This window comes from Leuresthes tenuis, unplaced genomic scaffold, assembly GCF_036924035.1.
Source record: "Leuresthes tenuis unplaced genomic scaffold, fLeuTen1.0.hap1 SCAF_2, whole genome shotgun sequence".
Classification (NCBI taxonomy): Eukaryota; Metazoa; Chordata; class Actinopteri; order Atheriniformes; family Atherinopsidae; genus Leuresthes; species Leuresthes tenuis.
In genome coordinates this window covers 40,286,528-40,304,382 of record NW_027325356.1, presented here as the reverse complement: position 1 = coordinate 40,304,382, position 17,855 = coordinate 40,286,528, and the positions used below count along the sequence as shown (strand labels likewise).

At 40.0% G+C, this 17,855-nt stretch overlaps 1 protein-coding gene across 1 annotated transcript; it reads right to left on the bottom strand.

The window, feature by feature from the left end:
* Positions 1 to 10,314: 10,314 nt before the first annotated feature.
* rasl12 (RAS-like, family 12) lies at positions 10,315 to 16,662 on the bottom strand. Its single transcript, XM_072381060.1, has 5 exons — positions 16,205 to 16,662; positions 15,539 to 15,595; positions 13,990 to 14,063; positions 13,325 to 13,519; positions 10,315 to 11,877 (listed from the first exon to the last, which is right to left on the bottom strand). The coding sequence occupies exons 1-5, from the start codon at positions 16,284 to 16,286 to the stop codon at positions 11,548 to 11,550; spliced, it is 738 nt and encodes a 245-aa protein (XP_072237161.1). The 5' UTR covers positions 16,287 to 16,662; the 3' UTR covers positions 10,315 to 11,547.
* Positions 16,663 to 17,855: the final 1,193 nt, after the last annotated feature.

Here is a 17,855-nt window from a genome sequence, read left to right as displayed (position 1 = left end):
ATGCCTGATGCAAGTGAGCTGTTAACTATTTGTAGGAGATCACTTTCTACTGAGGTAAAAACAGTTTTTAAAAAGTCAGATGGTATTATGTCCAGAGTGCAAGTTGTTGATTTCAGATGCCGAACTGTTTCCTCTTGGATTTTTAAATCAACAACATTAAATTGTGACATAACGTCAGAGTTATTACTAGGTTTTAGTCACAGATTATTTTTCTTGTTGGTCTGTGTGGCGTGAATGTTTTTGTTTAATTATTTTGATTTTTTCTAAAAAAGTTGGCAAATTTGTTGCATTTCTCAGTAGAAAGGAGGTCTGGGTTTAACTGTTTAGGAGGATTTGTGAGTTTTTCAACCATAGCAAACGGAGTTGTAGAATTGTTGGCATTCTTATTAATCAGGTCAGATAAATGCAACTGTCTGGCCTTGCACAGCTCATTGTTATAACAACGCAGACTTCGTTTGTACAGCTCATAGTGAATCTGAAGCTTTGTTTTCCTCCACTTACATTCAGCTTTCCTACATTCTGTTTTCCGATTTTTGACCATTGTGGTGTTTCTCCATGGTGTTTTCTGTTTGCTTAAGGTGCTCTTGATTCTTGTCAGTGCAACAGCTTCCATTACATTCAAAGTTTTCAAGTTGAAATGATCCAGCAGTCCGTCAACCGACTGTTGGTGACATAGCTATGGCCTCTATAAACTGAGCACTCATTAATGTACCTCTTCTTAACTGAGAAGCTGGTTGTTTGAACATTCTGAGTGATCAATAAATCAAATAAAGTACAAAAATGGTAACCACAACAGAGGAAATATCAACACCTTTAGAAATTACCAGGTCCAGAGTGTGACCTTGAAGGTGGGCCGGTTCTGTTACATGTTGCCACAAACCAAACATGTCTAACACAGAAGAAAATTCTTTGGCATTACCATCCGCCATATTATCTATGTGAATGTTAAAATCCTCAGTCAAGATAAAATGGTTCAAATCAGTCGAAATAACAGACAATAATTAATCAAATTTATCAATAAAACTTGCACAGTATCATGGAGATCTGTAAATGGTTAAAAACCAAATTACCTAATGAGATCTCTTTACACTGGAATGTATCCCCCACCTTCCCTTCCATTTCGGCATTTATCCATGAAACTAAAATTTGGGGGTGCTGTTTCATTAAGAACAGTAGCACTTGTGCTTTCTGTTAACCATGTTTCTGTCAGAAAAAGAAAATCTAAATTGTGTGAAATTATGAAGTCATTAACTAACAGGGACTTATTAGACAGATATCTAATATTAAGTAGAGCTAGCTTTGTGGAGTTTACTCTGGTCTCTGTTGTATTCTGAGTTGTACGTGGTACCGTTAACAGATTAGATAGATTCACCCAGGTAGTTGACTACAGGAATACAGGAATCCTACTGGGTCCCAGCTTGTTCTCAGAACAGCTGTCAGTAGTCTGACTACTATAGCAAAGACCCTGAATGCATCATGGCATGTAGTCTTTGTTTAGAACTCTGCTGCTGCTCCTTGAACATCCTGCACACCCCCCTGTGCCCTGCTCTGCCAGAACAGATGATGTAAGAGGAGGGGGTGCCCTGCGTTTCTTGGTAGATCGTGGTCGCTGGAGTCCTGGCTGGGATAGAGACATCCTTTGGAGATCTTTGGTGATGTGGAGTAAGGGGTCTGGTGAGGGGGAGGGCTGGGGGTTGTTTGCCTCGCTGCAGTGTATTTCACCCTAATCTGTACAGTTATGTTTGGGTTTGCCATTCCAACAGTATTACGTAAGTGTGCACCAAGTAATCTGCATCCAGTTCGATTTGGATGCACACCATCAGGTCTAAAACGCTCCTGACAGTTCCAGAAGATATTGAAGTTATCAATGAACTTAATCCCATGGGCGATGCATGCATTTGACAACCATGTGTTCAGGCCAAGAAGTCTGCTGAAAAGTTCAATCCCTTTACTCACAGAAGGAATGGGGCCTGAAATGGAGACATGGTGTGCTCCATAGTGAGACAGTCTCTCCAACAGTAGAGAAAAGTCTTTCTTCAGGATCTCAGAGCCAGTCTTCCTTCTCAGAATATCTAAAGACCCCGTGTGGCTAATGATCTTCATGCCATCTGGATGTGTAGACAGAATGGTTGGCAAAATATCTATCAGTTCCCTGACTAATGTATTAGAAAAGGTTACATTTTCTGTCTTTGCCATTCTGACAGAGTCCCCAGTTAGAGTCCCCAATTAGAATGGTATCTATTCCTTTTGTGTGGTGTCGATTTCTTCTGTAGTCCTCACCTTGGTTGTGGCATTTGGGCTTCTCCTGATATTCCGGATAGCCCTTGGCTGAGTTTTGGGGCCATTTCTCTTGTTTTTATTCATTTTTGTATTACATTCATCATTGCACATTGTATTTGGAATCAGCGGATCATATCTATTATGCAATGGTACTTCAGGTGGTGGAGTGAGTGCTGGAGGTTTAGGTTTCATGCTGACCTCATGTTGTTTACGGACAACATGAGACTAGGTCCTGGCTGGGGTTGATGATTTTGGTTTGGCACCAACACTGTTCCAGTAAGAGATTTCAGTCGGACCGGCCGGTTTGGGAGCTTCACCAGATATTCCAGTGTCATTTGGACACATCCAGGGAGGTGTGTCAGCCAGGTCTGCAGTGTGAGGCTCCACATCAGCTGTTATCCCGTGTAGAAAAATCTGAGTTAGTCCTTTGGCACATGAAGGCTACATAGCCTGTACAGGAGCTATAATAGAGAATACATTCCTCACTGTGTTATCCTCACAGAGAGTCGCTCACACTGATACTGCAGGGTTAGGAGACATTGTTCTGTCCGATTCTCTTTGCAAACAGGAGGGCTAATACCGTTTACAAGTATACACTTTAAAAAAAAAGGAATAAAATAATAAAATTATATCCAAGAATAGTGGAAAGAAGTAGAATGATTTAGAAGCAAATAAAGCAGTAAGCAGCAGGAGGAAGCAGAGACATGTCTGCACTCTTCAGAAGCAGAAGTAAAGATAAGTTCATCAGCTTTCACCAATTAGCTGAAAACCACAATTTATTCAAATATTTCCAAATCTGCGACTAGGTTCGTAACAGCTTTACAGGATGTCCGGCAGGACACAGATGCAGAGTGTTTCACAATAAGTCAGTTTATTATATAAACCACTTATGAGTCTCCAGGACAGAGAAATCAAGGGGCTGTGAAATACTAACACACTATCCTCAATAACTAGAATGAGGCTAGTGTGACTATAAAACGTTATCAAAACAAAACTCACTCCAGGAGGAAAACTGAAAGAGCTATAAACATTTACCAAAATACTAAGCGCTCTTTTCTAAAGAGGCGATACAAAATCAGAGACGCTCTCCTGCTAAATGGAGGCATGAAGAACAATTACAAAATCAAAATCACTCCACTAACGGAGGCACTGTGAAAATTTATAAGAAACCAAAATGTCTCCACTAACAGAGGCACTATGAAAAAGTACAAGAAACAAACCGCAATCACTCCTTTAACGGAGGAACGATGAAACTTTAATAAGCTGTTCGTTGAGTGGAGAATCATCTAATGACACACAGGGTACATCACCAACTGCAATGGCAGGACAGAGTTGAGCTGGAGGCTGTGGGAGTGGCACCAACTCAGATTCCTGCACTGAGTAAAACTCACCGAGATGCATGCCTTCTCTCAGTGGAATGTCCTGGTCTGTAGGATTGAGCAGACGAGCAGTTGTGACCCCCTCTTTTATCGATGTCACTGTGTGAGCCACCACACACTCACTGCCTCTTGGAAGATTGGGCGCCAGATAACCCATAAAGTCTGGTAGTGGGTCAGATAGCCCAGCTGGCATCAAGCTAACAGGCACCATTTGCTGTTAGCCACCATCTGACTGCTATTGTGATGGAAACATTGCAGCATTCTGGAATAAAACCCTTAGCCCTTAGCAGTAGGACAGCTGTGTCTCTCAACTGCAAAGTCCAAAAAGGCATGATTTGATCTCAAAAAGTCCAGTCCCAACAGTGCTTTCTGCGTAGAACCTCTCATCACATAAAACACATGCTGCCAGAATTTGTTGCCCAGATGAAGGGTTAGTGTGATAGTGCCCAGTGTGTCGAGCACCTGACCGTTCACAGCACGTGCATCAATCAGAGGTTGTATACGTAGAGCAGGAACAGTCATGTGAAAATCAGAGCTGATAAATTATTCTGTTGATCCTGAGTCCACCAATATTTTTATCTTCACACCTTCCAGGCTGCCCCTCACATAAGAAGTGCATTTGGGCTTCATAGTGTCTTGACTTTGAGCCGTATTTGGTAGAAGGCCACATATGTCCCTTTCTTGGGGGCCCTTGCATTTTCCAGCTGATGTTTGGGCCACAACACCAGCTATATCTCGTTTCCCGGCTGGTGAGCAGGGCTCTCCCGCCTTGGAGGAAGAAAGCGCAGCCACCGTGTCTCTCCAGCAAAGGTGCTCCTGGCAGGGTCGGGCTCCGCTAACGTGGAGAGTGGGCGTGCTGCTCAGAGGATGTCCCGGCTCTCTCTCTGTGGCTCTCCTCACCACGTCTGTCCCACCAACCACGATCAGGCGAACGACCTCTCCAGCTCACTGGTGCTCAGCGTGACTTGCAGCCCAGCTCCCCACAAGTACACTGGCACTGACCTTCATGTGATGGAGAAGGTCTTTTCCATCCATCAGTGGCGTGATTTGACTTGCCATGCCACATGGGACTTGAGGCTGTAATTGCTACCAAACATGCATCAACAAAGTATTGAGCAAACACTGTGAATACTTAAATGTTATGTAAATGGTTTATTTGTAATACATTTGCAAAAGTTTCAAAAAGACTTGTTTAACTTTGTCATTATGAGGTATTGTGTGTAGAATTTTGAGGTAAAAGATGAATTTAATCTATGTGGGAATAAAGATATTTTAGAAAAAGTGAAGCGCTGTGTATAATTTCCAGATGCACTGTAGGTACTGAACACACCTTAACTCTGAGATCCTGTCTTGCCTTGAGGATATTCAATCTTTTATCTGCAAGTTATCTATTTTTTTTTGTCAATATGATCATCACTGAAAATAACACCAGGCTTTTCTGACAAGTTGACAGATTCTGCAACCAAGTCTGCCGCTAGAAAAACTAGCAACTTCCTGGATATCTTTTTAGTCCCATTGCAACTGGCACCAAACATGGGTGTGGTTTGAGCATGTACACCAATCCCTGCAGCAAGCACTGCACATACTGTATCCTGTGTAAAAGAAGCCTTGGTCATCTTTTGCCAGCTCAGTTTTACATAAATGTGCACATATCCAGAGTTAGGAAACCTGGGTTGAGTTCAAGTTGATAATTAGTGTAATCAAAGTAAGGGTCAGTTAAACCAAATAAGCACAAGATATCCTGGAAATGAACCAGCTTCGTAGCACAAGCCGCTGGTGGCCTGTGGTCCTAGAATGGATCTTGAAATACACAAAACACACAAATAGACGAATAGACATGTACATACATAAAATGATTTATTCATTGCTTTTAATGTTAAAAAAAATAAATAAATAAAATTGGACCACCATCCCTATCCCAGTTTACAGTGAAATTAATATTTGGTTTCCACAACATTCCAACAACTTTTAAAATGCTAAATATGTGTTATTGTGAAGCATACAAGAAATAATACAAAACAAAAAACTTGTGTGCATTACTGTTTAACGTAATATATATTGTTTTAATATTGTTATCGTTTATTATTCTTTTTATTTTATTCTTGTGTTTTATGTCTTATACTTCATGTTCATGTTTTTAAAGGGCTTTACAAATAAATAAAGTTGAGTTGAGTGGAGTACTTTGTAGAGTCACCCTTTTCAGCATTTACACTGAGATTTTTGTCGATTCCTCAAAGCTGCCCTGGGTTCGAGCAGAGCTCAGGCAGGATGAGGACCCCAATGTATGACAACAGTAAGAGTTCAGAGTATTTAATAACTAAAGGTGTCCACAGGGGTAACTAAAAATCATAGCGATGCTGGCAAAAAAAAACAACCATAAAAGAAATAAGCAATAAACACAAAGTAACAAATAAACTTAAGCAAAACGAAGTACAGAGGACAAGGAAAGCAGAGCACGAGAGTGCTGCACACAATGAGACACAGGTGAGATAAATGAGTATTAATTACAGGGAGAAAGCTGACGGAGACAGAGAAGGGGGAAACAGGAAACAGAGAACGAGATGCCACAATAAAACAGGAAACAGAACACAGACATGACAAAAGCAAAGCTGCTCCAGTTCCTTCAAGTCAGATGGGTTTTGCTGTTGTGTCAAGCCACAGATTCTCAGTTGGACTGAGGTCTGGGCTTCAGTTGGGTCATTTCAACACATTTAAATGTTTCCAACTCCAGCTGTTGGTTGAGGCTCATTGTCCTGCTGGAAGGTGAACCTCGGTTCCATTTTAGTTTAATCTGATCAGAAGACCTTCCTCCATATGTTTGGGGAGTCTCCCACATGCTTTCATAATATTTTTCAGTAAAACACGTCTTTTGTCTGGCCTCTTTTTATTAAAGGCCAGCTCTGTGGAGTGTACAGCTAACAGTGGTCGTATGAACAGATACACCAGTCTGCTCTGTGGAGCCTTCCAGCTCATTCAGGGTTACCTTTGACCTCCTGTTGCCTCTCTGATTAATGCCCTTTCTGGTCTGGGAGTTTTGATAGATGACCCTCTCTTAGCAGGTTTGTTGTGGTGCCATATTCTTTCTATCTTATGATGGATTTAATGATGCTCTGTGGGATTTTAAAAGTGTCAGATATTTCTTTATAACCAAGCCCTGATTTGTACTTCTCCACAACTTCATGGTGCCTCTTAAAAAGTGGTGTTGCAGACTTTAGGGCCTTATAGAGTAGGTGTGTATATATATATATATATATATATATATATATATATATATATACATACATATACACACACACGTTGAGATCATGCGACACTGCAGGTGGAACTTATTTAACTAATAATGTCCTAAAAAGCACTGGGAGCACCAGATCTTATTTAGGAGTTTTATAGTAGTAGGAAGTTTTTTTTTCTTTCACTTCGCCAGTTTGGACTATTTGGTGTAAGTCCATTTCATAACCTGAAATCTGAATGTACAACATAACATTTTTAAATTACAGCTTGTATTGCAAAACAATAGTTTAAAAATACCAAGGGAGGTACATACTCTTAAAAGGCACTGTACATGTCGAGAAGGGGCATTGAGCTATTGACCGTTTGTCAGTACCACAAAGATGTGGACTGAGTGAGAAAACGTTCAAGACATTCTGCTGCTTCTACCTTTTTCCATGGGAGATCATGGTAGATGGTACGGGCTGAACTGACTACTCACACATTGTCTTTAAGTTACTTGAATGATGATTTTGTCAGATGAGGCTGTGGTTATAAAATCAGGACTTTATTAGATCAGAGCGATAGTCTGGAAATGCTTTCAGTAAGCTGCTACATTGCTTTAATGGACTGATTTGCAGTCCCAGGTTCTAACAAAGGAAACTGAACAATATTTGAATGAGAGCAGGGTTATTGGGAATCTAGCTGTATTAACATGCAAAAATATGCAAAAGAAAATGGTACTTTTTAGCATTTACAGAGCACATGGGACCATCTGATTCTAGCTGAAAGTATGCATGCAGAGAGATTTAATACTCAACTGCATTATCTGGGTGTTAGGTTTTGAGAAGCTAAGTTTTGGTTAGATTTACATGTTTATATACATTTTAAACATCCTTGTAGTGCTGTAGTCCTGTAGAGTTTTCCGAGGTTAATTGCAATATGGGGGGTTTGGGGAATGTTGATACAACTTCAGTGTTATATTCCTGAGTAATTTTTCTACTGAACTGTCCTGTCCTCTTCACACGCCTTGCATGAATTGACAGGTAGCTAAACTCCATCCCCAATTACCACACGGACAAAAAGGCTCTAGTTTACTTATTTAGTGCAGTAACTGGCAGTAGGGTAAAACTGACAGAAAGAAAAAACGTACAGTTACAAACTGTCAATATTTCCATTGTGAGTGAGGTTAAACATATCACAAGTTATACAAATTGATATACAAATATCCAATTAAACCTCAAATGTACAATAAATAGATATAAGTGTATTTAAGATAACTCCTAAACCGTATCTAAAACATAAAGACAGGCTGCTGGTAAGTATATTGCTAAACACAATGTATCTGCATGCACATTCACTCAATGTAAAGCTGGCCAGAACATGTGGTCAAAATGAATTTTCTATCTGAGCATTTATCGACTGAAATGTCTCTGCTTTGCAACAATTTACATATATATCAATAAATTATAAACTTAAACATTGCTTTAACATACCGACGATGCTTTCAAAGACTTGAACGTCTGGATGATGTCTGATTAAAAAAAGGCACAAACTTTCCCTCTGCTCTGACATAAAAAACTGTCAAAGACTAGTGATGTGTCGTTCACGAACGATTCGTTCGATATTCACTAATCTTTTATATGACTCGGTAGTAACGAGTAGTTTCAGTGAGTGATTCATTCGTTTTCACGCAGCACCCTTCCTCCCCATATGACAGGCGGCTGCTGCATAAACTCAGTCAGCACAACAGGAAACAGAAATTATTAATTAATTTCCATGCAGTACCCTCTCTCACCACATGGCAGGCGGCAGCTGCATAAGCTCAGTCAGCAGGACAGGAAAGAGTTTTGATTCGTTCACGAGTCAACTCCTCGGGTTACGGCTCCTCGCACAGGAAACAGTTTTGATTCGTTCACGAGTCAACTCCTCGGGTTACGGCTCCTCGCACAGGAAACAGTTTTGATTCGTTCACGAGTCAACTCCTCGGGTTATGGCTCCTTGCACAGGAAACAGTTTTGATTCGTTCCTCGCACAGGAAACAGTTTTGATTGGTTCACGACTCAACTCCTCGGGTTATGGCTCCTCGCACAGGAAACAGTTTTGATTCGTTCACGACTCAACTGCTGGCGGCTAAAAACACTGTGAGATCGGGATGTAGCCTAGCGACAGGATGTCAATAAATGATGTGGAAAGGAAGCTCAAAGAAGGTCTTTACAGCACAAAGACAAAGCAAGGCAAGTGTGATATTTGGAGAAGTTTCTCAATTGTCCCTGAATCTCTTTATTAATAGCCTATAAAATGACGTGTTTTCTCCTGCGGGACGGGAGAAGACACAAAATCAATGCATTTCTTTTATTGTGCGGGCATAAATTCTCAAAGTTGCGGGCGGTAATGGTCAGAAATTCAGCGGGAGCGGGGTGAAGAAAACAGTCCCACACAGGGCTCTACTGTGGACTGAGAAACGAAGGAGGAAATGAATGATGTCTGATGTGTGATGTTCATTCATTTGTCATGAAATCATAATTAATTAGTGGTCTTCGGTTCTTGTAGATATGTATAGTGTTGTGTGTAAATAGATAAATGATAATGTAATAATGTGAATAGATACTTTTGAACATTATACCAACATATTGATTTTGTGTTATACTCTACCATAAAATAATAATAATAATAATAATAATAATAATAATAATAATAATAATAATAATAAGACACAATAAATGCACTATTTAACATTTTAGGGAACTTATTGTTACTTTTTTTCTCACTTAATTGTGTTACTAATTGTCTAAATGAATGTGAGTTTTACATTCACTTGTCCTCTACCAGCTGTCACGTGACAGGGCTGAACGGATCGTTCTCATTCGTTAATTTGTCACGTGACAGCTACTGAGTCAGTGTCGGGCTTTAAACAACAATGGCAGGGAGGATACAGACACAAGTCACCTTATTGTGTATTTGCTTTCCCAGGTTTTCACATGGTTTGAATTGTTTGTGGCATTTTGTGTATTGTATTTTGTTAGCTCAACTGAAGCAAACTATGTTTCCATCAGTGTTAAGTGTTTAGAACCGTGGCCGTTTTGTGCAACGCCCACAGTAGGGCTACAGCGCCACCTGCTGGAAAAATGAACGAAATGATTCGTTCAAAGATTCGTTCAATTTACTGTTCGAGAGTAAATGATCCGATTCAGCCAAAAGACTCAAAGTTCCCAACACTAGTCAAGACGCTTACTGACGACATCATCAACTAGAGACACAGATTACCTGAATTAAACTACCGCTATACAAATCTAAACAGCAGGAGGTGCTATTGAACAAAATCAAAGTAACTGACTGATAAGGCAGCACATGAACCATAAGACAGCAAAACAAACTTTAGGAAATTACCTGCAACCAAACGGCAACATTCCTAGAAACTTCAGTCAGCTGAAATTTGTTAGCAGGTATTATTTTTTCAACAATAATAATAAGTAATTCCGAGCACTAGACTATCCAACATGGGTGATGCTATCTTCTGCAGGTAAGAATCTGCAGAATTGGGTGATTGATCAGTTTATGGCACATTTTTTTCAATGTAGAGGCCTGCGTACACCACAATTACATTATTAATGTCATAATCAGGTTCCTAGTTACATTGGTTAATCTTTAAACCCCCAGTCAACACCTTGCTCTGGTAGCTCTCCCACTGACTGTATGTGTGAATGAGAAACATTAGAAAGTGCTTTGTACAGCCCCTAAGAGTAAAAGGCACTGTGCAGCTTAAGTGCAAGGCATTTACCGTTTTAATATTGTGTTCTTTTTTTATTTTAATATTGTTTTATCTATATTGTGTTTTAATCTTTTTTTTTTCAAACTTCAATAATCAGATACTTGATTCTATTCTGTAAAAATGGTAATAACTGCTGTCAATTTACATTTTGTTTCATTTTTCTGATGAAATCTACTTGACACTTTATTCTATACATCCATCCATCCATCTGTTATCTATATCTCTTAATCTAATTCAGACAAATGAGACACACAACCATGCACATTCACATTCACTCCTAGGGTCAATTTAGAGTCACCAATTAACCTGACTTGCATGTTTTTGGTATGTGGAAGGAAGCCGGAGGACCCAGAGAGAACCCACGTATACATGGGGAGAACATGCAAACTCCACACAGAAACGGGATTCAAACCTGAACCTCTTGCTGTTAGGCGATGGTGCAAACAATTACGCTACCGTGCAGCCCCATCTCTGTTCATTTGTGACCTATTTCAGTGTTACTACGTGGTCTTTGTGCCATTTCCATTTTGTGCTGTGCTATCTCCTTATTTCTTATTGCCCCAACTTTCCACATGTAGTCAGAGCATAAACGTACACAATGGTTGAGTCCAAGGTTTATGCTTCCAGTACCACCACAGGAGAACATTGAACAGAAAACTTAAATGTGAACACAGAAAGGAAAATCCTTTCAAAAACCAGTGTCGTCTCATCGTTGACTTCCATGCAGAAAAGCATTTTCTTTGATTTCTCAGGTGTTGTACTGTTGCCTCTCTTGTACAGTGTAGTATACAGCTGTTAAAGTTGTTGTGTCCTCCCCTCATTGCCAGAGATTTGTTACAATATTATCTAAAGACAGATTCATCACAGACACAGTGTCAGAGGACACAGTGTTAGGGTGAACAGTCAGTGTCAGAAGATCTTGAACCCTTTGAGCAGAGTGAGTGTGGCAGCCCTTCGTTTGCTCTGAGCTCTGGACGTCTTCACTGTAACCAGCTTGGCGGTGGCAGGGACCGGTAGCTCCTTGTAGCATGAAGTTATGACTGAAGGGATACCAAGCAGCGCTTTGTCCTCGCTGACACAGACAGCCCGGGCCAGACTGCCCCGCTCACCCTCTCTCTTCGTTCTCCTCACTGCCTCATAGAAGACGTGCTGCACAGAGTGGAAGTCCCAGCAGGCTGACACCTCGAAGAACGAACAGCCAAAACGAGCGGCCAGGGCCTCACCATCACACTGACTCACCTGTCTGAGAGGATAAATCAGGTTTTGAATGTGATCTAACTTGAACCTAACACATACCTACATTTGTATAATGTATGTAGAGCTGTACACTGTATGTGAGCATTTAGTATAGTCATATGAACAGGGTCGCAGTGGAAATAAGCTCTCAACTTTCTAACATCATCTGTTCAACAGCTTCACTATACATCAGGCCTGGTGATATGTGGGTTTGTCTTAACTTTACTTTTGTCAGATCTATTTTTATACTTAACTTAACTATAACATACAGAATACATTCATATTTAGAAATGTATCTATTGCACAGTCAATGCTAGAGAAAGACATAATAATAAAGAAGAAAGTATTAAATCTATGTATATGACTTGTATTAACTGTACATGGTGTAGAATCACAATCCAATGTAGATTGTTTTAGATAGTGTGTCTGATAGAGGATAAAATCAGTTCTATTTTCATTTGACCTACTATTGATGCTACGCATACTGTACAGAATATACAACTCATATACAGCCTTACTGTTTACCACAAACCACAACGAGATTCTGTTTAAGATTATCCAGATAAAGTAGAAAGCACCCAGACAGTACATAGAGGAAACAGTCATATAAAAGACATACTATCCAATTGTACTGTTGGCTTTTTGGAGATATTTGACTTTGTCTTTTATACAGATTTTAAATGGTCTGTGGAAAATATTAACAGATCTCAAATTCAGTGGAAAACTGAAGTACCTCCTTTGATTCAGAAGTTAACATTGACCTATTAAGCAGGAATTGTGCCATGAACTCTTTTTCCACCCCTAACTCTAACAGTATTCTGGATCAATGTACCTCCGATTGTAAACTTGGCAAATCAAAGTTCTTTAGTCTGTACCTTGTGCTTTTTTTCTGTATTGTTTATTTTTGTTGTAGTTCATGTTATTGGGCCCTGCCTTTGTCAGCTCGCTGAGTTTGTCTGCCTGCTTTTACTATCTATTTACACATAAGTAAAGGTGTTTGCTACTTTCATCTGCAGGCATCATCGTTTTGGGTCATCTGAAGTGGACCGTGACACTCATTATTGTGACCAAACAACTTTATCTTTCATTATTTATTTATCTATCTTTTTTGGACAGCAAAGGCTTTTTCAGACATGTCTCCCGTGCAGATCACAGATGTGCATTTGTGCACACATGAGCAGTTGTGAAACTTCATTATGCATCTTAGAGGATCAAGTGTTTGCTGATACAACTACATCAAAAAAGGTGTTCCAACCTGAACTGTAAGCCTTCACATTAGGATGCAGGGTTTTTTTATAAGTACAGACTTTTCAGACAAATGATTGTTCAGTTTTATGTTAAAAGAGCTCAATACAAAACCTGAAAACATTTTCTGTCTGCATACTGAATCACACAACACATACCAACTAACACGTGCTGTAAAGACTCCCAGACACACACACACGGATACCAGCCTGTATCTGTCCATGTCCAACTTGTTGCCCAGTAGGATGATGGGAGTTTGTTGCTTAAAGGTTTTGTTGTGCAGGGCAAGTGTCTGGAGGTATAGCTGGCAGCCTTTAAAGCTCTCCATGTTGTTGATACTGTAGACCACCAGGAAGGCATTGGCCCATGACAGATAACGCTCACAATTTACCGGACCCTCCTGGACACATATATATTGAGATATACAGTTACCACACATACATTGCAGTATCATGTAGTGAGTTGCTCTACTGTGAGTCCAGTGAATTTATTAACAGCAGGATGTTTTATGGTAATTTTGTCACTAACGGATACTTAAAGTGAGACATGCCTCTAGATTTATTGCTGAAACTGTTCAGAGCGGTTAAAACTCAGAGAAAGTTCAGAGACTCAGAGAAAGTGAACAAACTGATAAAGAAGGCTGGATCTGTGCTGTGGACTGCTCTGGAACCCCAAGGGTGGGCAATGCAAAAAATAATGTTGGAAAGAACAATACTAAACATGGACAGCACTGTGCAGCATCTACAAAACATTGTGATGGAAGTGTTTTCAGTCAGAGGCTTCTTCAGCTCCCCTGCAACAAATTAGTTTCTTGCACCCTGCTAAATGGATGAAGCCTGAATTAGACAGTTAATTTACTGTGTTTCATACCTGGTCACAGGTGTCCATCACTCTTACTGTAACTGTCTGCTGGTCTACAAACTCTTCTGATGAATAGACATCCTCTAAAACAACCAAGGACACAGAAAACCAATGAGGCTTTCAACAATACATTCAAACACTCTTTACTGTAGTGGAAGATTGCAGAGATTGCTCTTTCAGTCAACTAAATGTACCAATGGGAAAACAAATGCAAATGTTAGATATGAAAGGGAAAGTTTTCTGCATTCAAAAAGCTGTTTAAGTGAAATAATATCACAACAATCAGCTAAGAGTACCATCTATAAAGTCATGAGGGGAAGAAAAAGAAAAATGGTCTCATCTTTTATCAATATGCCTTTCTTCTGTGTCTTTACGCTTCACCATAAAAGCAGACATGCAGACCTAATATCAAGGCTTATAAGTAAAAGCTGCTGACTATGTTGGAAGCAATAAAAATTCTGTGGTTATGTTGGTTCCAGATGCGTTACGTAACTTTTGTTCTCAGAAGAGGTGATTAGACAGATACTAGTCAATATACTCATGATGTATGCTTATCTATAGTTTATAATTATAGTAGTAAAAGCTACATAACTATAAACAAGTGAACTTTCAAACATCAGTATGTGTAGAAAGTACTGGGTTGAATGAGAGAGGAACTTGTGTCTATTGGATGATAGTCATGTCTGTATGACCACTGTAAGCCCCCTCCAGATTACTACTTCCACTTTCAGAAACTAAATAACTTTATTTAAAAAAAGTGATGCTCAACGACATAAATCGATAATTATGCTTTGTGATAGTTTCACAAATCCGGGAGGCTGTGTAGGTCAGGAAGCCTTTTCCAATGGAGAAATGTTTATCAATCAACCTTTTGTGGATCTGAGGACCTGCAGGTCTACTGTTGCATTGGTAGCTAGTTTTACATTATTTGTGACTTTGTTGTTGGTAAAATCATGGAAGTGGAGGCAGAGGTGCAACACCAACTTCGCTTGTCTGCGAGGACCTGAAGTAGCTTTAACGTGGCATTCTGTGACTTTCCTCTACCCTAAATATGTCCCTATGGGGTAATTGTTTATCCATCCATCTTCTATACCAACTTAATCCAACTCAGGGTCGCAGCAGGTGCTTGAGCCTATCCCAGCTTTCATTGGGCGATAGGCAGGTTACACCCTGGACAGGTCGCCAGTCCATCACAGGGCCACACAGAGACAAACAAGAAGATATGTGGGAGACTTTTTAAACGTACAGAAGAAGGTCCTTTCATCAGCAGGGACTGGGAAACTGGTCAGAATTGGGGGAATGAAGGATGGTGCTAAATACAGGGAAATTTATGAGGAAACCCTCAGCATATAAGGAATGTAAGGGGAAACAATTAAATGTTTTGGAATGGCTTTACTAAAGCTCAGACCTAAGTCCAACTGAGACTCTGTGGCTTGACTCCAGCCACTGTACATTTCTCCTTCACCCATCCATACACACTCTTACAGTGCTTTTATTGTAACTTTACACCATTAATATCCTATGTATTTTCTTCACTATTACAGAGGACAAATCTTACCAAGAGAAGGGTCATATTCACTGATGAAGCGTTTTGTGAGGAATTTGACAGTGAGTGCTGTAAAATAAGAAGAGGGACATAAAACAGTCTGTGTGAGTGACTGTGGAGCCTCAGGGGACCAGGAGGGTCATTCAGAGTCCTGAGAAAAGCACTGTTACTCAAACAGCCACATTTAAAATCACAGTGGAATTGTGAAATGGAAAGTACTCTGTGAATAAAGATACTGACTACCTGATCCAAGAAATTCCACTGAAAACTTCAAATTCATACTATCATCTCTCTAAAATACTGCAGTAAAATCAACAAGACTTATTAGAAAATAGAAATAGAATGGGAATAAAAAAAAGAGACTGTTGAAAATGAAAAAGAGTTTGTACAAAACCAGATAGTTTGCTTTCAAAATTCAGAACACATGGGAAGAGGATCAGTTTAACTCTCAAACAGATAGAAAAGAGTGTTTGTTTGGTGTTTATGCATTTAGCAGACGCTTTTATCCTAAGCGACTTACAGGTAGGCAGATAGGGTAAGGGGGTCTTGCCTAAGGACCCCTACTGGAGGTAATACAGAAAAAAACAAACAGAATTTTAGCTAACTATGACTGAGAAACAGGAGTAATATAACTAATATTCATATACATTTGTGGTAGTGAAGGATTTAAAGTCAGACCTGATTTCCCGCAGCCCATCACACCGAGAAGCACCAAGTTACATTCAGCACATGACTTTGCCTTCCCAAACATCACTGACATGGTTGTCTTCGGACTTTTGCAGGCTCTTATTTCTGACAGTTGTTCTCTATCCCAGCTGGTGAGAACAGAGTGTACAGATGTCCATACAGACTGGCTGGGACAGAAAAAAACATGCTTGCAGAAAAAAAGCCAAAAAAATGCTCTGCACTACGGTCAGTCTGATTCTGGCGCTCCCACAGCAGCAGAAACTGTGTCGTGTGCAACTAATGCACCAATCTCTCCATTTTAGGCAAAAAGACTTCAAACGGAGCCAGTAAAAGCTGATCTGAACTGGATGGAAACACCCACTGATTCACTGTGCTGAGGTTATTTAGATAGAAGACATTTGTGCAGCTGGATGTTTGTATTATGTCATTCGTGAGAGACCTCAGACATCCCTCTGTTCACATTTTTGTAGCTGTGTTTGTTTTCCCTCCATACAGGAACAGATCCAGCTTTTTGGGGGGCAGGGCACATTTATACACCTAACTCCTTCCAGCCTCACCCCAATAAAATAAATTATCTTTCACATATGTGATCAACCACTTTTCACCCCACTGTTTTAACAACTTGGTCCAGTTCAACGCTGGACTGAAGAAACTGAGCCACAAAGAGGATCAGTTCCAGCTCTCAGAGCCTGAACATCAGAGCAGGGGAATGGAAGTATCTGAGAAATAATTCCTCGTGGTTTATTTATTGATTTATCTTTTCCTTTAGCAGCAGCTAACGCTAACAGCTTAGCTAATGAAGATGACACACCAACTTCTAAGGAGTTACTGCTTTTCCTTTCTGAAAGATGAACATTATTGTTCCCACATTACTTTGTTAGCTGAAGCTTTCTAGTTGAACGGTTCCGTTCTGTAACTCAGACAACCTGCAGCTGTGTGGATAAGGTGTGTTTCCAACACAACACCGGTCTTCTCCTCACTCTCGCTGCTACATTGAACGCCGTGTACCGCTCTCAGTGTGTTAACATTACATTATTGGCATGTTTCTGATAAAGATGGTCTGCAAGTACAATTGTTTAATGAGGTTAATATGTACAAAATGTTTAAACACAGTAATTAACGGTACACATGCATTACTATGAGTTAAACTGTGTACCTCTCCGGCTTGGTCCATTACTGTTGATGAGAAAGTATTGTTTCCTAGCATCTGCTGCTAACTTACAGCTGCACTGCTAAAGTATTTCCCTAACAGATCAATAGAGTGACTATCTATATCTATATGTAGAGCTGTGGTGTTCTTGGTATGACTGATATGACTTGGTATGACTACTGGATAGTGTAGTGGTATGATTGCCACCTTCCATGTGGGAGACCTGAGTTCAAATCACCTGCATGAAAGGTAGTACCTCCAGTAGGGGTCCTTAGGCAAGACCCCCTTACCCTACATGCCTACCTGTAAGTTGCTTTGGTTACAAGTGTCTGCTAAATGCATAAATGTGACTGGAGGAATAGCTTCATTATGTTTGTATTAACAGCATTAATTTACTCAATTGATGTCCAGGTTTTGACAAAATAAGATAAGATTAGATTGTCCTTTATTAGTCCTACAGTGGGGAAATTCACAATGTTACAGCAGCAAGGG

Bases quoted from the DNA above. Each gene is read 5' to 3' on its own strand.
- rasl12 (XM_072381060.1), bottom strand. From the start codon at position 16,286: ATGTCAGTGATGTTTGGGAAGGCAAAGTCATGTGCTGAATGTAACTTG. The intron at 13,520-13,989 runs GTATGAAACACA...ATATGTGTCCAG, and splicing joins TGATGGACACCTGTGACCAG to GAGGGTCCGGTAAATTGTGA. The intron at 11,878-13,324 runs GTATCCGTGTGT...CCTCTCAGACAG, and splicing joins ACATGGACAGATACAGGCTG to GTGAGTCAGTGTGATGGTGA.